General features: G+C 27.3%; 1 protein-coding gene across 1 annotated transcript in view; it reads left to right on the top strand.

The window, feature by feature from the left end:
- The window catches only part of LOC113375352 (obscurin-like), an 84,384-nt gene that overhangs the window by 31,675 nt on the left and 25,857 nt on the right, over positions 1-26,852 (top strand). Inside the window, exons 5-8 of the mRNA XM_026615287.1 lie at positions 3,356-3,490; positions 9,083-9,250; positions 10,919-11,084; positions 21,163-21,255. Coding sequence (XP_026471072.1) covers positions 3,356-3,490; positions 9,083-9,250; positions 10,919-11,084; positions 21,163-21,255 — 562 coding nt within the window. The remainder of the gene's footprint in view (positions 1-3,355; positions 3,491-9,082; positions 9,251-10,918; positions 11,085-21,162; positions 21,256-26,852) is intronic.

Genomic DNA, 26,852 nt, shown 5'->3' with positions numbered 1-26,852 from the left:
ATAAATCACTAACATGTTAATGAACAATGCAATGTGTCTGGCTTCGATCACGTGTTGAGTCTTCAAGTCGAAACTGTAGCATTTCTTTGCAAAGAATTTGCGAGCTGAACCAAATAGTCTTATTAGAATCACACACGTTGTGCATTATTTTTTATTGAAATATTATATTTATTTCTAAAATAGTAGTAACAAAATAAATGTTTGAAGGACGCAAATAAAATTATAATTTATAAAAAAATCACTGATTGCTAAATAAGTTAATTGCGAAACATAAAATGAATTATGGGTTTTTTATGACTTGTAATTTTCTATTTTAGTTTTTCCAAAGTTTTTGTACTTGAAAAAAATTTTGTAGACTGTTATTGAAAGTCAACAAATCAACGAAAAAGTTGTTCATATCATTATGAAACTATTTTTAGATTGAAGTATGTAAAGAATTAATTTTATATTAAAAATTATGCTGTGTGTATACTACGATAGTAAGAATTCATAAATTATAAATGAAACGTGTAAACTTGTAATTAATCATTTAAAGCTTTAATTAGTCATTTAAAGCTTTTTAAATCATTTTTAATACTGATATATTACCAAATTATTTTTAAAGGAATTATTATTGATATTATTAAATACACTTTTTAACTACTGTTCATTGTATTAAGTATTTATTTTATATATATTTGGTATCGTTGACAAGGATATAAAAATTTAGTTTAGTAAATTAAAAGAACATGCCTATATAGTAAAAATAAAAAACAGCAATATTGGAGCTTTCTAGAAAATTTCTTTTAAGTACTTAATTATTCAAATAGTCGAAATAAGACTTTTAAATATATTTGGTATCGTGACAAGGATATAAAAATTTAGTTTAGTAAATTAAAAGAACTTGCCTATATAGAAAAATAGAAAACAACAACATTGGAGCTTTCTAGAAAATTCCTTTTAAGTACTTAATTATTCAAATAGTCGAAATAAGAAGAAATAAATAGTCAACTATACATTATGTATGTTTCGACCCTGTGTTTTTCATAAAAACAAGAAAAATAATCAGGAAAAAGCATAACACACCATTTTTAAAAATATTGCTTCATAGAAACAAACCATGAAAAATTAATGAAATAATAAACTAGTGGCTTGTTATGTTCACATATCTCAACATCGAAACTAACTACTTTAATATATATGTATATTAAAGTAGTTACTGGTTATTTGGCAGTGTTGTATTTTTTATGTAACATCAGTGTCTTTATGCTCATATAAAGTAGTAACGAATTTGCATTACTGCAATATATGTACATCTGCTATTATACTATCGATTACAAATTACACTTTTGATGTGCAAGCTAATTAATTGTGACGTTGCATTTTGACACCAATGTCCAGAAAATTCCGTGCGTGGAGAGAAGCGCCGACTGGGAATAGAATTTTGATGGCATCGGCCTAGATAGATCATCAACTTCAATAATAAAACGTATTTCCGCATACGAAAGAGATTTGTTTTTACAACAATTATATATTTATATATATATATATATATATATATATATATATATATACATCATTGTATCGTATGACAAAACTTTTATAAAAAAATGAATGTCCAGTATTCGATCCCGCACCCTTTTCATGACGATTGCAAACCACCGCAGGACTTAGTGAATTCTAAGAAATAGAAAATTGATAGTTTTGACTCTATATTTAAAAACAGTGAATAAATGTGACACTTATCTCGGACACTAACACATCATTCTCAGCTTCAGTAGCTGATATTCATCTACATTTTCCAACATCATATGTCGAGAGGCGATGTTACCTTTGGCAAGACGTATATATTACACTATATACTTTTACGGTAGGATAAAGTTGCTCAAGTTGTGCCCCCAAAGGAAATAATGCTATAATATTAAAAGAAATTTTTTGGCGTTTATTCTATATTTGTAGTTGTCTTTTAATTAACAATCACTGAAATTTTAATTTCGTACATTAAAATCGTTTTTTTAACGTTTTTCAGAAATGTGCTTTCGGTACTATTACGTATTCGGTCTGTTTTCTATAGGCGTTAGTTTCTAAGTCGAACATAATTATTAAAATAATTTTGTAATTTATATATAATTTTATTTTATAATAAAACTAATTTAAAAATATTAAAAAATATTGATTTCAAAAAGTTTTTCAGTACAAATGTTTATTGTACGCGGAATACCAAAGTTTTGGGTTGCACTTAAAAGCTCATAATTTTCTGACGACATTGATTTTACCATTATTTAATATATTTTTTCGTGATAGTTACGATCAATACGTTTAACTTAATAATCCTCTTTGAAAAGTTGTTACTTTAATACTTAAACAATTAAATTTTACAGATTTGTCATGATGATTTTTAAGTAATTCGAGGTTGCTGATTCCGAAAATTAACAGAACTTTGCTAACAGCTTTAGTTCTTGAGATATATCAATGCACTAGTTTTAAATCGCAATGAAAAATAACACATATTTTATTTTATGCTTTCAAAGGACGTGGACATGGTCTCATTGATTTCGCCGTAAGTTCTAACATTTATCAGCCAGCACGTGGATATTCCACGTCTTGGAGGATTTTCTCGCCTGATTTTCTGGTTTTCTTCTCATTAATATTCATAGAATTCACGAACCGTGGATTTTTGTCAGTTCCTTAATTTCAAGATCATCGAATAGTTTTAACTCTTCCTGTCTTCTCTTTTATTATTGGTCTCTCAATGTCTTACATGGGAGGCCGAAGATTTTGATGCTCTAGGTTGATCATAATTAACTATGGATAGGGGTCATGTAGCTGAACGTAAGTAGACCCCAAGACCATTGATGTCATAGTGTATAATTTGCTTCTATCCCTTGAATTTATTCTATTGATGTTTACCACACAGAACAAACAGTCGTCGTGGTGATTGTGAGGTTTTCTCTAAATTAAGCCGGTATTAAAATTATAGCTTTTTTTGACATTAAAGTAAGCACACTACGCAATTTTGGCACATAATATGATGAACCCATGTTTTATCTTGATTGCGCAATTCAAGGTTTTCGGTATTATTCAAAAACATAATCACCACAGATGTATCTAAATCTATCTGAATTATGCACACAACATCTTAAAGTCGGAGTCATACCAAAAATAGCAGATAAAACTCTTGGTTATTTGTTAAGTCGAGATAATCATAGCCGAAATGACTAAAAACTCAAAAACAGCAGCTGTTATGCAAAAACGAAAGGCATTAAAATTCTGTTGCGAGTGTATTGTTTTGTTTTTAACATAATATGAGTTGTTGTGATATCTTTATTTCATTAACTGTTTATTGTTATATAAAATCTTTTTTTTTCGTGTCCAGATATCTTGTTCGTTTATCGGATGGCAGCGAAGCATGGGTGCCCTCGAACATTCTTGAGAAAACAGATAAGACAACTGATAAACATGAGAAAAGTTCGAGCGCGAAAGGACAACATGAAGCGGCGGCCAGAAGAGAGTAAGTTTTTTAATGACATATTATTTTCAAAAGATGAATTCATAAGGGGCGGAGCACACACATCCAATATAATTCTTAGCAATTATTCTCTGAAAACCAAACTACAATAACACGTATAAAACAAAACAACTAATTATGTTCAGTAAAATTCCCAGATAATTCATCTTTGTAAAAATGGTTTTCTGTTATTATTTATCAAAGATTTGCTTCCTTTTGTGTCATAGGCGTCGTAAACAGGAACGGCCAAGGGGCAAAAGGATCCATCATTTTATTTTTTATTTTGAAAAGTTTGCAGAGAATAATAGCTACACTATTTAATCAACTTAAAAATTATAATCTAAAGATGTATTGTTAAAGAATAACCTTTACTAATGTCATAAATCTTGTTTTGGTAGGTATTTCTGTTTCATTCATCATAATCATAATGCTTGTTTCTTGAATACAACTTTTGTTTGAAACATTTATTTCATGGACATATTTTTTACAAAGATGACACTCCTTATAACTTTCCGTCCTTATATATATACGTTTGTGTGTATATTCATATATATTGTACTATACACATTGTTAAAAAAAATACTGTATTGATAGCGAAATATATTTTACCTTATTTATTTATATAACTACTATTGTCTTTCAGTATATTTCATACAATAAGTAATTAATGAAAGAGCAATTCTAATTTTTCTATTATTGTGGGCATCATGCTAGCAAATTAATTTCACAAACTAGATAATTGATCTTGACTATTTAATTATATTTTGTTCTATCAATCTTAGAATTGAGTCTGTGATAATTCAGTAACACCAGAGCGTTGTTGCAATTAATTGCTGCTGACTAATAATGTTAATTTTGTAATTCAAGATGCCTTTACTATGTATATCACCTGCACATTTATGAAACACGTTATTAAGCACAAAGTTAAAAGTTGGCTACATATACTGTGCACTTTTGGCACAATTCTGTATAGTATTGAACTTTTAGACATTCTAGGAAATCAAATACGTCAACAGAGGTTGGAAAACTCAGTTAAAATATTAGATTAATTTGGTTATACCTATGCATATTTTTTAATTTTACCTACAATATTCCTTATTGCTATATTATTTACGAATCAAAAAAGTGCTCATGTTTAAAACAATTATAATTAAAAGTTATTTGCATTAAATGCAAACAGCGGTACTTTTTCGTTATAGTTTTATGGCCAAAATGTTTGAACCAAAGTTTTTACAGTATCATTCTTAATTTTGTTTGTTTCACAGAAATTATAGCAATAGAATTTTCATGATATAAATAATGTAAAACAAACTTAAATGTTTCTTCAAACAAACGATTATCAAAATCTTTTTTTTTTTTTAATGATAAATCAATTTTGGTATACACCTATAGTTTTTTTTCAGAATTTTTCATAGCGCAGATAAGAACCTCTAATATGCAGATTAGAGTACATATTGAATCCACATTGAATCTTTGAGAATGCATCGAATTTTTTAACCATTAATAACAAATCTCTAATATATAATATATCAATAAAATGATATATAATAATGATATGTAATAAATTAATTGTAATATTGTAAGAAAGAAATTTATTCAATTTTAATTTAATTTAATTTTTACAAAATATTTACATGTAGTAAATTATGCATTAATTTCTATATTAATCCATGCAAACATTTTTGATCTGCATCGTTCAGATTATACTATATATTTATTGCATTTTATATAGTTTAATATTTGTTATTTATATATTTGATGTGGTAAATGGAAAATAAATGTAAATTCAAAACCGATATTTGAAAATTGCAGTACTCACTTGTTAGTATTCTAATAGCATGGAGCGTATATTCGTAAATTATATATATTTAAATTTTTAGTGGTTATAAAATACTGTATAATTTTATTGCTTACGATTTTTTGTGAACTTTGATAAGTCATCACAGATAATTTTTTGAAAAGAATTCAAATAATATTTTTTCCACATATACATATAATCATAATAGACTGAGAGCCAGTGAACCTTTTGAATAACGGTGTTCCTGTAAGGCTAAAAATTTTTGTACAGGTGATTCTTAACGTGCTAAGTACGGAAACGACGGTCTGGCAGGTTTTAGCCCTGCACATCATGGTCGTCCAGGCGTTTGAAAGTGTAAAAAACACCCGAAAATTAAACTTGTTCCTGTAAGGTTCAAATTTTTATACGATGTAATTTACTCATTGAGAAGTTCGAAAATCAATCTGCCAGACCATTTCGACCTGCACAAGTACAGACGAGCCGGAAAGTGTGCAAAAAATGCCCCAAAATAAACTTTGTCCTGTAAAGCTGAAATTTACATATGTGTTTATCTAAGCAATTCTAAAAAGGTCTGTGCAATTGCCAGACCATTCTGGCTAGCATAAGCCCTTGCCAGACGAGGGCAAAAATGCTATGGCGGGAGGCGAGTAATAGGCGTTGCGTGAAAACTTGTAGCATATATTCAAACTATATTATGAGAAATTACAAATTATGGTCAAAATAAATTTAATTAGTCACAATAAAATATATATATTATCATGAATTAATCATCATTATCAGATATATCGCTAATTAAAACTTCATCGTCATAAGATTCGGCATTGCTAACTTATCGTCTATAAAAAAAAACAAATTTAAATATATTAATAATATAATAAATATAAAATATTACAAATTTAAAAATTTTAACATTACCGCCTATGTGTTGATCAGCTCTGTTTGCATCCTCCTCAGCAATACGAGAAGGATGTTGTGATATTATTTCAAAATTTGAAGAAGGAACGGTATCTCCCACAAACTAATTGAAATCAAATATTTTTTCAATCAATATCCAGCCAGTATTTTGAGGTTTAAGAATTGCTGGTACTTTTAAATGACTATTTGAAAACTATATCTACTCGTGCAGCATGTGCTGCCGTTAAAATAGACATTATGTTTTCGAAATATTACTGAATGTTTTTGGTATATTTTTCATTGAATGCAGTAAATACAGTCCATCGAAAACAACAGCATCATACCAAATTGTTTCGTTATCAGTTATATTTGCTTATAAGACTTCAATCATTGCAATAAAAAATAAATTAATTTATGAGTGATTAAAAGTATTACGAGTGGATTTATTACACATAATTGAAAACGAGCGAACACGTTAACTCGGAGTATTTTCTAAAAGCAAATTTTCACAAATCAATAATTTTTATAATTGAACCAGTATTCGTAGGACTTTAATGGTTCAGTATGTTCGTTAAGACCATGTACTCTATCGTTATACCAAGTAAATCGTCTAATTTTATTTTTAACAAATGTGAAAATAACTACTCATTTTTTCAATCTTTGATGAATTTTTAAAATTAAACTACTTGTCGTAATTCGGTAATATTTTACTAAGTTCTATAAGACCATGATATATATATCCCCAAAAAAAGTTCCATAAAAATCGGCTTAAATTTTGTTTTTAACAGTTAATTACAAGAAAACGGCTCGGTAGATTTTCACCTAAAACTAATCAATATCATTCCCAACTAATATCTTTCGAACAGTTTTTGATTTATTTAAATCGATTCGGTAGTATGAGCCTAAATGTGGATGAAAAGTTTAACACATTTTTCCAAATTACAAAGAAACGGCAGATCGAAGCACAAAACTGACAAACGATAGTTATCATCGAGGTACATCAAATGGCTTTTGAAATTTTGAAATCGGTTCCAGCGTTTTTGAGCAAACGTCGATAAAAGGTCTAATTATGACAAATGCCAAAAAAGCGATATTAATTTTTGCAAATTTTGATGAATTTTTAAATCGGTCCAGTCGTTTTTTAGGAAACGTCGATTTACTTACGGAAAAAAATCTGTTCAGACATACATACTTTTTCCAAATTTGGTCTCATTCGATTCAGAATGGCTCGAAACGTCGAGAAAACATAAAATTAACGAATGGGATTTTTTGATGAAAGCAAACTTCTTCGGCAAGCTAACAATTGTAATGAGATATGATAAGGTTTTTTGAAGATCAATATTATATTGGATTTATCGCGCTAACAGTCGACCAGTCAAATCACGTTGGACACGAATTTCGCGAATTTTATTATTAGCTTTAATAGGTTTCTTCTTTTTTTCTGAAAAAGAAATTCATAATTTTTACCTGTGAAATTTTTTCTTCAAATCTCTTACCCTCCGTTGAACATTCAGAAATAAATGTTTCTTTCCAACTTTCACCTATTTTCAGAAAATTCAATTGATACTCAATAGAAGCCTGAATTGAAGTATTAATTAGCGATATATCTGATAATGATGATTAATTCATGATAATATATATATTTTATTGTGACTAATTAAATTTATTTTGATCATAATTTGTAATTTCTCATAATATAGTTTGAATATATGCTACAAGTTTTCACGCAACGCCTATTACTCGCCTCCCGCCATAGCATTTTTGCCCTCGTCTGGCAAGGGCTTATGCTAGCCAGAATGGTCTGGCAATTGCACAGACCTTTTTAGAATTGCTTAGATAAACACATATGTAAATTTCAGCTTTACAGGACAAAGTTTATTTTGGGGCATTTTTTGCACACTTTCCGGCTCGTCTGGCAGGTACTTGTGCAGGTCGAAATGGTCTGGCAGATTGATTTTCGAACTTTTCAATGAGTAAATTACATCGTATAAAAATTTGAACCTTACAGGAACAAGCTTAATTTTCGGGTGTTTTTTACACTTTCAAACGCCTGGACGACCATAATGTGCAGGGCTAAAACCTGCCAGACCGTCGTTTCCGTACTTAGCACGTTAAGAATCACCTGTACAAAAATTTTTAGCCTTACAGGAACACCGTTATTCAAAAGGTTCACTGGCTCTTGGTCTATAAGGATGGAACTCTTGATTTGGTATATTTTATGAAAAAAATAATCCTTGAGAATCTAGAAAATTAAACCTTGTGGAAACAAAATTTTTGGTGCGAGTTACAGAGCTATATAAATTAGACTTGCACCGAATATTCGGTTACTATTCGGTATTCGGCATATTTGGCACCTTTTTTAATATTCGGCCAAATACCAAATAGTAAATTACTATTTAGTAAATTTTTCTATCACATATTTATACTATTCGGCCGAATACCGAATATTTGAATATTCGGTTTTCAGCCGAATAGTATAAATGGCGCCAAATATTCCAAATAACAAAGAGTAACCGAATAGTGGTTGCAAGCCTCGGCATACAACTTGAATATACACATAGCGAGTTATAATATAACAACTAATAATAGTAATTACATGAATACAAACGAGTTGCGGCGCCAAAAGCCTGCCGAATAGTTGCCGAATATTCGATATTCGGTCTCTGGAACATGCCGAATATTCGGTATTCGGCATTTTGACGATTATACTATTCGTTGCAAGCCTAATATAAATATTTATTTCGTAGTTATACAACAAAAATGCACTAAATTCATCTATTATTCGATCTATTCTCACTTCTTGTGATTGCATGTTAATGTATTTTTATGATAAATACTATTGACCTACTTATGAATATATTTTAGAGCAACGAGATGATTTAGAATTATTTCTAATTTTACAGAGCAGTTGTCAAAGAACTGATAGAAACAGAAGAAGAGTTCTGCCGAGACCTGGACTACGTGGTTACGAGATACGCCAGGCCGAAACCAGGAAAAGTGCCTAGGCTTGTTCGCGATAATTTAGATGTGATATTTTCTAATATTGCCGAGATTGCAGAATTCCACAAAACGTAATAATAATTTTTCATACAATATTGTAATCATGATCCAGAATGTTTTATATTTAAGGAGTTAAATATTTAGCAATATAATGATTATAATAACCAACAAAATAATTGAAACTTAAATGATTGCGTGTTGCATTTTGGAGCTGTTATATTTCTAGTTTTGAGTTTTCAGCGTCGGTTTGAATTTTTACTTATTATATGAATAAATATTGAGATTATATAGGCAGAGGCGGCCGAAAGCTCTGTGAAAAAATTTATAAGAATACTATTAGTGGTGCATGGCATCGTTGCTTAAGGCAAATTGCTGAAACTTTCCGTATTCTGTACCGTAATTTTGAGAGCTTTAAATTATTTTGAAAATTTGAAAAGAAAAAAAAATGTTTGAGAATTTTGAAATAATAAAAACTAATAATATCGAAGCGCGTAGCGCCGCGTCGAATTTTTTAACTTCCCGTAGTAATCCCGTAGTAATAAATAGTAATCGTAAAGAAATTGAAAATGAAAATTTTTATATATGTTTATATTTCAGAGGTTTTTGAACAAGAATTGAACCTTAGAACAAATGGATGTATGTGTGTGTGTGCGAATACAAATTTTCGTCGACGATTTCGCAAACACGGATCAACCGATTAGAATAATTCAAAAAACATTCGATTTCTACTGATAAGGAGAAGTGCTTATTAGTTTTTGTCAAAGGCAGGTTAGTCGTTTTGGAGATACGGGACAAAGAGTGCCAAAAATGGTATTTTTGTTTTTGAGATAACAGAGCGTCCGGTTTAAATAATTCAAAAAACATTATACTTGTATTGATGAAATAAACAACAGGTGAAATTTTTGTGATGGCAGGTCCAGCATCTCTGGAGATCTAATGAAAAAAGTAAAAATAATGCCATTTGGCAGTCAAAAATGATTCTTAGGCATATTTTCATCGTATTATCAGATATTTTATAAAGATTATAATAATGAGTACAAATTTTTATGTACATTTATATTGGTTACTACCAATGTTTACACGTTAGACGACTACGCGACGTTTACGCGCTTTGATATTTCGAGCCGAAATCAGCTATCCAGCGCGATTTGTTAACACTAGAAAGGCGTACGATTTGACTATACCTACATAGCCTGAAAGCAGTCAAAATGACTGCGGCATGAAAAAAATAAATAATGCGTTTAGAAATTTGTTTAAAATTAATTTTTAATATTGCATGTATTATTTACATTTATACAAGTTATCTATAAGTGCTAACAATAAAAAATAGTTTATCTAAAAAAAGTTAATAATTTCAATCAAAATATAAAAAAAAAATTTTTCAAAGAAGTCAATTATTTTCAAAAATTTCAATATTGCTCAAAAATCCAATTTTTTCAAAGTTTTGCAAAGCTTTTTTAATAATTTACGGTACGGAAAGTTTCAGCAATTTGCTTTAAGGCACGATGCCATGCACCACTAGTTTTTAATCAATTTGCTTTACTATTTATTGATTCTTATGTGAAGATGAGACAAGGATCCCTGCGCGTTTGGCTGGCACTGCATATACATACAATTTCTCATAGTTGTTTTGTCAAAAGTTGAGTTTATATTAGTTGAAGGAGATAAGGATATGTAAAGCCGCTTTCAAAAGTGTAATTCATTTCTATCTTATTACCATTTTTTCTTTTCCTCCTTAGAGTTTTGTTGGAAGGTGTGAAATATTACGCGTCCGAGCCACGATTATTGGGAAAAACTTTCCTGCGTTTGGAACGCGACTTCGATCGGCATGCACAGTACTGTCTGGCGGAAACTGGAGCTCAAAGATTTCTAGCAGAAAACGATGAAGCCAAGGATTATTTTGAGGTTTGCTATTATATATATATATATATATATATATATATATATATATTTCCATACCATAAATTATAGTCCATATTGTTTATTGCATATGTTTAATAACATATTAAAAATTTGCTGAACTCACCACTAACATCGACGATTACACAGGTCCACAAAATGAATAGGTTGTCTGAATTGAGTATGCGACATAAGTTTTCCAATGCAAAATATGATTATGCTCCCTGGGTAATCTCCGAACATATTTGCACATATTAGAAAATATATATACAAAAAAAAATCAATAAAGATTATAAAAGCATTGCAGAAAGCCGTTACTCAGGTCATCAGGACAAAAATGATAAGATTACAATTATTATGCAGAAGAATAACTAGATCGAAAATTTTATTTGTTATTTTTTATTTTTCTCCGTGTTTTGCAGTTGACCCCCAATTCTGACTTTACATTGGAAGACATATGTCGATATGTCGCACACTCAATCATACATTATTTTTTATTTTGTGGACCTGTGTTATTAATGATAGTTTTGAACTCAACATGCAATTTTTAATGCATTGTTTTTAAATGCATTAGTAATTAGAAACATAAATTTTAAAATTTACATGAAAACGGTGGTCGTCAGAATTTACTTGCACCCAATTAGGAATAATATTTATATGATGATGAATAATGGGCAGTAAGATTATATTATTGGATTTTACATCAGTAGACGCCCAAAAAAATATAACAACTATTCGTCAAGAGCGACTAAAAATTCCTTCTTCATCTCCTACGCCAAGAGAGTTGCATCTACTAGGCGAGTTTGTGCTTAAAGAAGCACATACAAATATATTATTAGAATAAATTTTTAGAAGATTTCTATTTTTTACGAGAGAATACTACTACTATTTGTTGTTCAAATTTTGCATTTGTTTAAAATGTAAAATGCATCTGAATTTTATTATTTTATTTTTTATTAAATCAGTTTTAATTATCTAATGCGGTAATACGTTTCTTTTTAATTCCCTGGTTCAACCCCTGAGAGGTTTTTCAAAATTTAACCCTTATTTTAGGGTCAATGCACGGGCCATCGGAATTCATTTTAGAGGTATGATTTCTTCAGCAAAAGTATCTTATTTTGATCCCTGGAATCCAAAAATCATATGTGCCTAAGTGACTCGCCCTAATATATATATATATATATATATATATATATATATATATATATAAATATATATTCCTCGTTCACCATGGTATCGGTTGTGTATTTGGTTGTATTAACCCGAAGAGTTAGATCAGATCATTTATTATCCATTAACTCTTTTTTTGGTATAGTGCACATTAGTGTTATTGATACTAGGTGAGGTAAGTACTGTCCTTAACACTTTTCGATCAAATAAAATTTGGCGATGGGCATCGTAGTACTTATTTTCCGTAGATTAGTATGAGTATATTACCATTTTACAAACCTGATTAAGGGACCGATTCTGACGCATAACAGAAAAATGTTATGGCATGGCCATGTTACGCTCCGACTTCCATACGTTATGCTAATGAATCATACTGAATACTGTCAAAATGTCATGTATGTGCTGTGTATTCAGGCGTTTTACACATCAACTGCAACGTCACTCGTATGTTATGGAGCTGTATCAGAAACACACTGTTATCTAACATCGTTTTTTGTCGTTTGTGCGGCTTCTAGGTTATGTTTTCTATCAGGCAACCTGAGAAATTCGCCTGGCTGCACACCAACCGCATGGCTTTTGTCAATTTTAGTATGGAAAGTTCTTCATAACATGTCTTTGTCATAACATTTTTCTGTTATGCAGCAGAATCGGTTTCTAAATGCGGCAACTTCTGATGAAACTTGCCACACTTTAGGGGATTTTATAAAGAAGAGATTCTCGAAGTCACCGATTTAAAGGAAAACTTAATTTATAGTTCAACAAAAAGTCTCAATTCTTGAAAACTTGGGACAAAATTGTTTTGTTTTTTAAACTTACAAAGTTAATTACAATAATAAAAAAATCGTCAAAATTTCACCACAGCTCTATGTTGCGCCTAAAAGCTCATAATTTTCTAACAGCGTGAGTTATTATTTTTATTTAACTTTTAAACAATCCCGTTTGGGCCTGATGTCAAGGTCTGGGACACCCTGTATATATGCGTGTGTGTGAGTTTGAGAAGAGTATATTTTCACCAGTTTGATACATAAGCATTTAGGAACGCATTTAATATCTACTTAGTTAAATTAAGTAAAAAATTTGAAATCGATTAGATCGGAATGATTTCGTCCCTGCTTTACGCCCTCGCTCTTGTTTACCATTACGCAAGGAGTCTCGTCTTATGTGGACCGTTCGACGCGCGAATTTTGCGAATACGCACACAACGAATGTGGCTGATGGCCCACTGCCAGAATAACACGATACTCTTCTAGAAATAGCGTCTCATGCCCTATATATACAGGAGAATTTTAATCCTAAATCTCCATTATACATACAAATTGTATGTATGTATATATATATATATATATATATATATATGTATTTAAGTGTGTGTGTATGTTGAACTATGTTTATTTTTCTTAATTAATTTTTGACTCCCAAATAAACGATAGTTTGGAATGTTCGACAAGTTATTCGACTTTGAAGCAAAAATGCGTTTATTTTTGATGATAGATTTACGATACTTTGTATTACTCTTAATATTTATTTATTCTCATATATCATCAAAAACTAGTTATTTATTTGCTTTTACTGTTTTATGAACTTTAGTAATCAAGATAATTTTTAGTATAAGCGAGGAAATTTCAGCTATTTTGGTATTAACAGCTTAGGATTTAATCTGCCATTTTGATTAATGTTTTAGTCATAACAAGAATATATATATTAGGTTGTCAAATATCTCCCTTCCGCTTTTTTGCTCTTGGTTTATAATACAAAAAGGCGGAAGGGAGATATTTGACAACCTTATATATATATATATATATATATATATATATATATATATTTAATAGTTTATTTATTTAATAAAGCGCGAAAAATATTTTTTTGAGATAAAAATATTTCTTACATGCACTGTCTCCGTTTACTCATTTCATATATTTTTCAAAAAAATTTCACCTTGATTTAAGTTTGTCTCTTATTTATGTATCGATACGCATGCATACTTGAGAAATTAAATAGATAAGCTTTATAGATTTTTTTTTTCAAATTATATAAAAACGTTTAAATTATGTTTAATATTTTTCTTTACATTAGTTTAGGTAATTTGTTTGTTTTGAATTTTAATTATTAGTATTTTCTAAAACCAAATCCGTTTCTGCAAACTATTATGTTCAAATTATTAAACATGCCCATGCCAAAAATTTAGTGTTGTAATACAGAATTCACCATTAAAATGCTTTGTTTTTTTTTTTGTTTCTTAGCATAATGCAACCTATTTTAAATAGCCTACGTTGGAAATACACAAGAATCTTGGCCTAGTTAGTTTATAGTCGTAAATTTAAATATGAATTTTATGATTATATATATATATATATATATATATATATATATATATAAATCTTGGGATGCATAACATGAAATAAAATCGCAGACCATTCGAGTTATTGTCAGAGTCTGTACTGTAGTCAAATGAAACAATTAAGATACCATAAAATCTTTTCTTTTTTATCTTACGTGCTTCCAAAATTTTACAATCCTAAACTTATATACTTGTATTTATACGAATATACTAAAATGTTGAAAATTATTGAAAATAAATTATGTATATTGACTAGCAAATATTTGATCGAATGAGCTGTTTAAGATAAATCTATTTACATGGAATCGGTGATGAATTTATTGTCATGTTTGCTTTAAAATTAATTGTCTTTTAGCAATAAAACTACGCAAGAATATTTTTCACTTGTTTCTAAAAATATAATTACTATTTATATTATCATAGCCTAATTATATTCAATTTAGTAATCTGGACACTAGCTGTATTAAAATAGACTGTTCTAATTGAGTAATAGCACTCAAAGGAAAGTACAGTTCGTTCCAGCATGTAAAAATAATTTCTTCCCAAAAATAATAACATAAACTTATTGATGAATAGATGATTAACTCTAAGGTCACATATGAATGGAACATATCGATATTATTGGATTTGATGAAGATTTAAATGTCACTATAAGATTTAAAAAAATTGATAACGATTCTAAGTTATAATAGTTGTAGGAGTGTGTTCATGTAAAACTTAATTTTATTATTTTTTTATATCTAAACCTAAAATCATAGATGGATGAAACATATCGATATTAATTCATCTATTGACGATTTATATGCGGCTATAAATTAAATACAAGCACTAACAAACAATGATTTTGAACAAGAATTTTTTAGAGAGTGTATATATGTGCAACACTAAGGTTGATAATAATTTCAAACAAAAATAATAAAAAGCATACATAAGTAGGAGAATTATGGTCAAAATTGCATAGGTTTTTTTTATAGGTTTTATACATTTTTATTTATTTAATGATATTTAATAAATAAATATGAGCCAGTCTCAATCGTTTTAGATGATCTTTGGTTAATTGACTACCAGTAATATAATATATATCTTATAATTAAGTAAAAACTTATATTTCGATTTGGAGATTTTTTGATATTATGAAAGCTAAAAACCTTAGAATTATTTTAAAAAAATCATCTCAATATCTATTTTTTGACGAAGTTATAGATATATATATCTCTATATGTATGATTCTCTGAAACCGTTTTTTTCATCTCTCCGCGAGCTGTTGTATGCCAGCTGCTCTCTTTTTTATTATAATATCTCATGCACATGACCTTTTTAATGATCACCATCTTTGAACACCATGGTGTATGTAGTACATTAAATTAAATGGTGTATTTAGTACATTATATTAAAAACTTTAAATACGTTTTTCTCAAAATGACTTTTTTCAATGCGGTGCCACAAATTAAAAAAAAACTACAAGTCGAATCGACTTGCATTTTTTTTAAATTTGTTTACCACTGCAATACCTAGTCCCCCTACTTCAAACAACTTGATAACATAACGCAAAAAAAATTTTGCGAAGCTTTTCGCCCCAATAACAAGGCCTTTTTTAACACGTTTTTTTAAAATAGCTGCCATTTTTTTCCTTCTTGCTTTATTTCTTTTATTTTGGTAGGGGGACTGGATTCAAACTTCTTCTTCATCGTAGTTTCTTTTTTTTTGTTTCGGGCGATGCGCAACGGATTTATCTGTAGCACCGCAAAAGAGATCGATTTTGCAAGGCCGACTTTGGTGTCCCATGGTTAAAAAATGACGGCGAAAATAATTTCGTAATATTCTATGATTTTGTAATTTTTGTTTAAAAAAACCGCATGTCTCTATGATAAATACATTTCGAGAAAAACAAAAACAAATACCTTGCATTTTTTGTAAAAAAAAACGAACAACCTCCTTAAGGACAAAATGACATATAGGTTAAGGACATACTGAGATGCATATTTTTAAGAAGGCAGTTTACGAAGAAATTGTTTGGTACACTTTGGGTCATCAACACATAAAGCATGAGCCCAAAGGGATCAAGTCATACGTCGTTGGGCTTAGTACGGAGAAATAAATTTATGCTACAAATTCAAGTTTTTTTTAACGGTGGATCCTTTCATCTGTTTTTAAAGTATCATGGAGTAAAAGTTAAATGCCAATCAACTTTGACATGTTTTAATTTCTTTTTACTTAACTTTGTAATGCTTGCGAATGGTACTATATCATTTAGTCTGAAATTGAACATAAATAAATAATTAATCAAAATTTCATGAAACACCTGATTGTTGCAATAAAATTGACGATAATCACTGCTTAGTGCATAGGTGTATTGATTTTAATTGAAACAATTACAAATCTTAATAAATAAGTCCCCAAAAACATGATAAAATCATCCTAAAATGAAATTTTAAAACGCGATACACGTTTGAACTGATTACTGCTACAAGATTGTGACAATGACGCTCAACATCTGACAGGATTGTGATCATTGCTTTCTTAACGTTATACAGTCGCTGAAACGTTACTAAAACTAGTGAATTTTTAAATAAGGCCACTGTGTCATTTTGTCCATATATACCATTTTGTCTGTCCCTTCAGAATTTAGATATTAATGCTTTAACGTTATTATTTTTAAATTGGAATATAAATTAAATTGGGAAAAAAATTTGATAATGATTCCAAACTAGAATAATTCGAAGAGTGTTCATAAGTAGAAATAAATTTTATAATTATTCCCATAGAGATGCTAATTTTATAACCTTTTTTGCTTTGAATATCAAGTAATGCGAAATCGTTGTATCATAAGCCGGTCGCCGTTCTCCCGGTCGGGTCATCTCACGACGGTTACTTTGATTTGACATTTTGCCAAATGAAAACGCCTTGTCGGCTGTGTGCGGCCATTCGGCAAATTTCGCTTAGAATTTATCTCGTTCGAAATATATACTGCAAACTTTTTGGAGATTTCAGTCTATAGTCAAGTTTCGATACGATCGTCTATATACATATATACATATCTAAAAGATAGTTTTTGTGTTTTGCTTTTCGCGTATGTATATATCTATAGTAAACGATTTAGAGAAACTAAATTATTTATTTTTGTATACAATTTTCTGCTTGGATTTAATTTTTGTGTTTGTGAATTCAATTCTAGTGTTTTTACGTGTAATAATTTTATATATACTTTTTATTATAAAATATAAATACATTTTTATTTTAATCTAAAATAATTTCACAGTGATTGCTTCGAATACTTATATATTTGTATATTAATATCATATACAATATCAATAAATTAATTTTTTCATATTTTCAAATTAAAACTCAAATTATATATATATATATATATATATATATATACATATATATATATATATATATATATATATATATTTGTGTGTTTATGTGTATTTCGGGCATACACGCATACATATGCATATACTGTATATGTGTTCGTGTATAAATTCATGTACATATATATGTATATATTATATATTTATACATGAGCCTTTAAAAATAATAGTATCCACAGTTTTCAGTGTTAGTGTCATAATATATTTGTGAAATACCGTGCAAAGTTATTTTGGATTACCATTTTACAAGTTTCAATTTGGTAAATATTTTTTATATACATTTATAGCATTTTGTAATTATCAACACCTTGCAATCTATCAAATTGTTTAGTAAATCATTTTTAAGCGAATGTGTCTATTTGCATGTGAAGCCTAGTATTAGCCTTGCCAATTTTTTAGCATAGCGTTCTATATATATTAGCGTGTTTACCGGGAAAGAATTTTGAATTAAGTAATATAAGTATCGTATTACACGTTTTATGAGACATTACTTAATTCTAGTTATAAAGAAATTCATATTTACTTAGTTTACTGATTTTCACTTTGTTTGATGATTTATATTCAATCAGTGTTCCTTTATTGATTGTAACAAGCGTAGAAGTTTGTTATATATGAATTTTAAGGCCTTAATTGAATTGAGGTTTGAAATGTATTTTAAACAACAAGGCTAGTATTCGGTTCGATTCGATTAGTTTCTTGAATTTAATTTAATTTTATTAATATGTTTCTGAGCAATATAATAGAAATTACAATTAATTGGTAACTGAAACATCAGTCAAAATTTGCTGATTTTTACTACTTTTTTGTTAATTTATAAGAATAAAGCTTTTTTACTATTTTTATGTTTAAAGACTTGCGTTTTCATTGTCTTCTTTTGTTATTGAGGTAACTTTGTGATGATGTAATAAAAAATTAAATAAAACTTCTAAATTTTTATACTACCTACAGCTACAGAATTTACAAAAATTTCAGAATCAATAAAATAAATTACTTAACACTTTTTTCACTCAATAAAATATTATATAATAAATTTTCTCATAATTTATCAAGATCTATTTAAAAATATCGCGGTTTCTTTAACACATTTATTGAAAAGTTGCCAGTTAGAATCTGGTATAATTGATTTTGCTTTTCCGATTATATTTAATGTACCAAAACACAAAATTATATAGTCATTGCAATTTATGCAATATTGTCTTGGGATGCAGAAAATATTGTAGAACTTAGACTGTTCTCAGGATAATATATAAAATAATAATCATAATTAAGTATATAGTTACATTTACTCATAATATATATATATATATATATATATATATATATATATGTATATATTACAACTGTTATTGTTGTAATAACTGTTGAGTTTGAGTTTGAGTAACTGTTTGTTTTTCATTTATCACGACTTATGTATATTTTTATTGCATTTATTAATTACCGGAGCATCTTTCTCATTGTCATGTTTTCCTTACACTTAAAATTTAGAGTATGTCATTAAAAATAAATCCATTTCGGCTTCTCTGTGAAATTTAATTCAACTATTTATTATATATTTTTTACATATATTTTAGTTGAAATATTGATTTAAAATTTAAATACAGAACAGAAAATCATTTTTTTTAGAAATTGTTAAGTCTTTTTGCCTCTACTCTATTCATCTTATTCTGGAAAATAAATGAATAAATTAATATTTCAACCAACTGGTTACAAATATTTGAGACATAAACACATATTCAAACAGTTTTTTATTAATTTTTGTTTAGTAGTAATAATTTTTAAATACAATTATATCATAATAAGAATTAAATAAGCATAGAAATTGATATAATAATGTTTTTACAAGATATAAAAAAATATAATAAATGATACTGAGCTTTCAATAGTAGATACAAAGTATTAGTAAACTATTGGATGTTGCAGCAATGACAAACGATGCGATCACTGTTGTTTCTTTTTTATGTACACGGACTAAGATGCTTATTATAATATCATATATAACTTTTGTACTTGTAACTATTGAGATAATATTCAAAATATTCAAAATGTGGTTCATCTTTGTATTATTTGTATCGGCGTCTCCACCGTAAATATTGACGTTTTCGCAGAACATCACATAGAGATCGTTAGGATGTGTTGATTCATACAATATCTAACGTTTTCACCACGATACCAATTTTTTTGAAAATATTTATTAATTTTTTAATTTAATTAAATTAAAATTATACGTTATAATGGTATGTAATTTCCGCTACTACAAAAATATCATAAAATCGCATAAAAGCGTAGGAATGCTTCTAGAATGCAGATTGTGAAAACACATGATGATTTGATTTCTACACCTTCGCAATTTTCATTTGCGAAGGTGTAGAATAAATTGCATAATCATGTATTTTGAACTATGCATCACTATCAAGAATATATTTTAGTGTTTAAAATTTATCATTCGTAATTTTTGTTCCGGATTATATGTAGTATATATAGCATAATTTGTTTTATGAATGTATAGTATATACAATCAATAATTAAATATGAAAAAGTGAGCCGATATTAAAATTTGTTATAATTGTATTGATTTTATACGTATATAAAAGCTTATTAGGATAATTTTAAATGTGATAAACCTACTCTATAATGTGTACTAAATAATTAAGTAAGCATTTCAAAGTTTGGCAAATTGCGTCATGATGAGAATTATATAATTTTTTCGACAACGTATAAATATAACGTTTATTGTTATTTTTGTTTTTATTTTTTCATTCTTATCTTTGGCTTGTGCATTTTGATGTTGTAATGTATGAATGGAATCTTAAACCAACTGAAAAAAGTGATTTTGAACATTCTCATTTTCGCATTCGTTTCGACTTATAATTTTATATAAGCAATCTGTAATATATCATAAAACACATTAATAATATATCTATAGAAAATCTAAAACTATCAATAATTGTGTATTAATAATTGATAGCAGTTGTTATGCACTTTAACAATTTTATGAGAAGCATTTTTAGATGTATTTGTCTGCAATGCAGATTTTATATTAATACGTTAAATTATTTGTAGAGACGTATGAAAAAATAATAATTCTTATAAATATTTTTGTGTTAGGTGTTCATCTTTTCTAATATTTTACATAGCTTCATATATATATAACATGTTTTTCAATTAATTAGTTTTATTTTATTAAAAATATGTTTTATTTCAGGAAATTTCTCAAAGTTTGTCTGACGATAAAAGTCTGACTGAACATCTGAAATTGCCACTCCAACGAATTAACGACTATCAGCTGCTTTTGAAGGTCGGTATTTTTTGAATAATATATATTAAGAATTAACCTTAGCCTTAGTACAATAAATAGGTTAAGATGTATGCGTTGCTTAACTATGTTGCGGTAAATATTATTAGTTTTGGTTTAAAATTGTAAATATTTATGTTTTTTTTTTCAATTTTACGTTTTTAATAGACTGGTTTAATTTCAAATAAATATAATTATTAATTTAAAAGATAAGTATTAATTTACGATTAAATTTAATTAAGATATTTTTTGTGCTTTAGAGTCATATCATATTGGTTTTTATAATTTTTACTGATAGTTACAGGTATCATATTTATTAGTATTATATTTTCATTGCATGCTTTTTCTCTATATCTTTAAATATGATAATATAATTATGTTTAATTTAATTCTAACAAAATATGTATTGCTCATATTTCATATAATACAAGCAGCCCAATCGCCGAATTAGAAATAGGTGATTTAGAAACAATTCTTTATATCTAAAAAACGTTTTGACACTTAATTTGTCATCGTTCAGCAATCTGAAATACATTTTTACAATGAATAACAAAAACTTGAAAATGAATGATAAATTAAGGGATAAGAAATATACATTATTAACTGAAAAATTAAAGCCCTAATAATTAGTATATATTTATATATATATATATATATATATATATATATATATGTGTGTGTGTGTGTATTTGAATAGTCTTGAATTTGATAATTATAATGTTACAAATATTGTATCTCAGCTCAAGTATTGAAATATTGTATCTCAGCTTAGCTTATTTTCTGTGATATCTACGATACAAGTTACCAACTATTCAAATTCAATATTATTATATTTTATGGTTGGTTGAATTTTTAAAGCATTAACTTAGAAGCTTAGAAGATTTTCATGCAAAATCTATCGTCGGTTGCATTTTTGATATCATAATTTTTTTTTAATTATTATACAAGTTTATAGCTTTATTTTATCTATTCTACTATTTTATTATCTCAACGAATATGTACCTCGATCATTTTAAATGGCTGTCAATACATTTGAGATTTCTAACAAAATCTAAATTTAAATCTAAACTGCTGTTTATTCCAAGTTGTCCACGCCAACGGAGAATAGCATCATCTTACTGAGATCTAAATTGAGAACTAACTAACATTAATAATCTTCGAGAATTACGTCAGTTCGAGAAAATTATAAAAGATGCTATTTTGACTTATTACACACAGTTTTATATACAGATCGGTTTTCAATATGGCCATCTTCTTCAAATTCAAATTATATTGTATTGAGTGTAGTTATATAAATAATCTTGAATTTAAAAAAAAATACCTCTTGAATCTCCAAGTTTTGCTGGTAATAAGCATGTGATTAGGGATAACACGTTATTTCTCGATACTGCTGAAAATGTTCAAAAAAGAAATGATATGTTTCATATTTCGGTTTTGCTTGATTGACAATTTAGTTGTAATTTCTATATAATATTACTTTTAGTAGCAATTTTTATAACATAGGTACATAATATTTTCTGTAGTAACTATCGAATATAACGTCATAATGCCATTTTGTAATATTCACAAAAAATAAATCAATATTGAGTTTTTTCCATTGCTATTATACCGAGTTTTTATAAAAATGTGCAAAAGATTGTGCTTGAAAGGTTGAACCTGTTGTTATTAATTAACAAAAATCTAGTATTTACTTATTATAACTTTTTGCTTATTTTATGTTTTTGACGTATAATAAGTTTGAAAAGTGGATAGGGTGTATTAGGGATAACATTTATTTGCTTCTCATTATTTAAAATGTTCTAAATCGGTGCAAAAATATATAATTAAGAATTAAAAACCTTTAGAGGCATTTGTTTATTTTTTTCTCGAGTTTTATAACGTTATATTTTTTATATCTATTTTAACATTTATATTTTTTATATCTATTTTTACATATTTATTATATATAGAACAAACGATGAAAATACAAAAATATTTTTATTTTTGACTATAATTGGAAACATGATCTATTAAATCATTTTCATGTTTTTAAAACTATAATTATTAAGCTTGCAATGTTTATATGATTATTCCAGTTTTTAAAGAAGTCAACGAACTAGAATAAAAATATAAACAACACCATAAGATATCATGTATAAGTATATGAGCTTTTGAAAGAAAACATAAATGTTGTCCTGAAGGAAGCAATTCTACATATGTTTCTACACCTGCGACTGAAATTCATATGTTGATTCATGCATCGGATAATTTTATTCCCGAGGCGGAGGCGAGACGGTTTCGGTTATGTGATATAAATGGTTTTTGGCAATATTATCCTTGTACATATTACGTCTGAGCTTTTTAATTTATCCGTTCTATATATTCAGTTCATTCAAGCTTTGGATACTAAATTAAATAATAAGTATACACATTTCGATTGGCATGTCTCATAGATGTAGATTGGCATCATATAACGTATTAATAATAAGGCTAGACTTTTGTACGTGTTTACAACAGTAATTACTTAACGCCACTTGTCTTTCTAAAAAGAATTATGGTTAATATTTATTTATACATGGATATGTACAAGTTGGATTTTAGTTCAACTGGCGGAATCGTCTATTATTTTATTTTCATATAAATACAGGCGCACATACACGTACGCATACACACACACACACACACACATATATATATATATATATATATATTAGGGTGGACCTCAATATGGACATTTTCGAATTTCTTTGCTGCCAAAGGCTCAAATGCTTCTAAATTATTAAAAAAAAATTCTCTGAGTGTTTTAGCTCTTAATATTGTCTTTTAGATAGTGCGCAATTCAATCAAAGTTTATATGCAAATAGCATGAGAAAATTTAAAAAAAAATTAAACATGTTTTTTAGATATTAATTAACTTAGCGAACAAATGAATAAGTTTTATTCAAAATTCAACGCTCTACAAATCAAATTATAAAAAATCTATTTTACTAATTATTTGTTTTAAATTTACTAATGAATTACTTTCTGTTATTTTAAAATATGATGAAATTTTATTTATTATTCATGAAAGCTCAATTTTTTGCTGTGGATTATTTGACTGAATTTTGTGTCATTTTTTTTTAATATTTGCTTAAGTGGAAATTTTATGGGTACATTTATATATATATATATATATATATATATATATATATATATATATATATTAGAAATGAATGAGTTTATTTTAGAAATTTATTTTTACATTTCTGTTACTTACGCAATGTGATCATGGACTAAATTCATGTAAACACATCGCAATCTTGACACTTTGCATTTATTACTCCACTTAACTCGGCATTTCGAAACACGTGCGTTAAATTAGCTAATACAAAATACAAATAGTTTTTATGACATGAATTTGAAACGACACAACCCTTTTAATAAAAAAAAAATTATATTTGCTAATATTTAAAGTAAATTTGATGTTTTATATCGAGTTATAATCAATAACTGAAACCAAAAATAATTATCTGAAAAAAAAACTACTGGATATATAATTATCAATTGTTATTCGTGTACTCTAAAATAACATATCAGAAATATTACTTCAGTTGTTTTGCATCTATAAATGAAAATGAATATGGTGTCATAAGGATTTAATAAAAAATATTATTTATTTTATTATTATAATTATATTTATTATATATTATTATATATAATAAAATAAATAATATATATAATGAAAAAATTATATATATATATATATATATATATATAAATGTGTGTGTGTGTGTGTGAGTATGTGATTCTTTATAAATAAATATTTATGTAAATATTTATTTATAAATAGAACATTTGGCAACCTTTCATAAAAAGTGAATTCTCTTAAATTGCAATCTGATTGCTCATACTGAGTCTAAATTCAAATGTTATTCATTGTGAATCTAATATTAGATAATGAATAAATAAGTTACCAACATAATATTAAATGTTGCATTTCAAATAAGTACTTAAACTGATGATAATCATTTTATCACAAGATATTTAACTGGAAAATTTTTAAAGTTAAGCCCAAATACTCTGCTACTAAGACTTTGATTTAAATTCAATTTAAATTAAATTACATTTAGAGAAAAATTATATTTTTATTATTCAAATTATTCTTTTAATATCTTGAGTAATCTTATTATATATTATTATCATTATGATTTTATGCAGTTTAAGTAATACTCTGCTACTAAGACTTTGATTTAAATGTATTTTAAATTAAATTACTTTTATTATCTTGAGTAATCTTATTATATATTATTATCATTATGATTTTATGCAGTTTAAGTAATACTCTGCTACTAAGACTTTGATTTAAATTCATTTTAAATTAAATTACTTCTAATATCTTGAGTAATCTTATTATATATTATTATCTTTATGATTTTATGCAGTTTAAGTAATACTCTGCTACTAAGGCTTTGATTTAAATTCATTTTAAATTATATTACATTTACAGAAAAAACATATTTTTATTATTCATATTATTCTTTTAACATCTTGAGTAATTTTATTATATAATATTATTATTATGATTTTATGAAGTTTAAGTATTAACGTAAATTGCATGAACTAATAAACATTGAGGTTATAGCTAAAATTTTGAACATTGTTCATTTGGAAAATAAAGTTTTCACTAATTAATGCGGTGTCTAATTGATATTTTTCAAGGAAACGTTTATAAAATATATGTAAAGATATTGAAAACTGCCATTTTTATTTTATTCGATATAATTTTCTATTTTAATATGATTTTCAAAACTAATTTTAATGTTTTAAGTTTGTGATTTGTCCTGGTTGATTTGCTAAATAGTGATACGCATCAAGTGTCGAAACGTATATCTGATAAAGAATTTTTTTTAACATTTTAGTATTTTAACGAATGAGTTGTTAACTATTTTATAATAATGTTTAAAGGGCGAAAAGACAATCAATGTATATTTATAATATATATATATATATATACATTTATATATATATATATATATATATACAAATCTATTAATACTTATGTTAGTCAGTGCGTATAGTATTTTAATTACCTTGAACTAATTTAAACTCTATACAAACATTTATTTTTATTAAGTACTAATATTCTATTCAAGTTGATATTTATGTTAAGAGATTATTTTTTTGTGATCTGTAAAGAAACCGTCCGTTTTTTAAAAATCTGGAATGATTTATACATGTGTACCCGATCTTAACGTCAAGCCGAATCTGGGTGATAGTATTGAGTTATTGACTTTAACTGTCTAGAAATTATGAGCGTAATAAATAAATTTTTATTAATTTTGTTCATTTAGACTTCAGAACGGATCCAAAGTTTTAAATTAAATAAACAAAATTAATTAAATGCAATCACAATAACTAAAAAATGGTCATAATTTTACTAATGCTCTAGGTTGCACTTAAAAACGCGTGATTTGAAGCAACGTGAGAATTTTTTTCATCCCGTTTCGGCTTCACGTCAAAGTCTGGGATACCCCATATATATATATATATATATATATATATATAATCAGTAATAAATTTATTTCAAAATTTATTAATTAGTAACAATATACCAACTGAAACTTCTTATTCTTTACATTTGA

This window comes from Ctenocephalides felis, unplaced genomic scaffold (assembly GCF_003426905.1).
Source record: "Ctenocephalides felis isolate EL2017-DRISC unplaced genomic scaffold, ASM342690v1 CF-g0.4_SCAFFOLD_01886, whole genome shotgun sequence".
Lineage (NCBI taxonomy): Eukaryota > Metazoa > Arthropoda > Insecta > Siphonaptera > Pulicidae > Ctenocephalides > Ctenocephalides felis.
The sequence above is the reverse complement of the archived record's forward strand: the minus strand, read 5'-3'. Positions and strand labels throughout refer to the sequence as shown.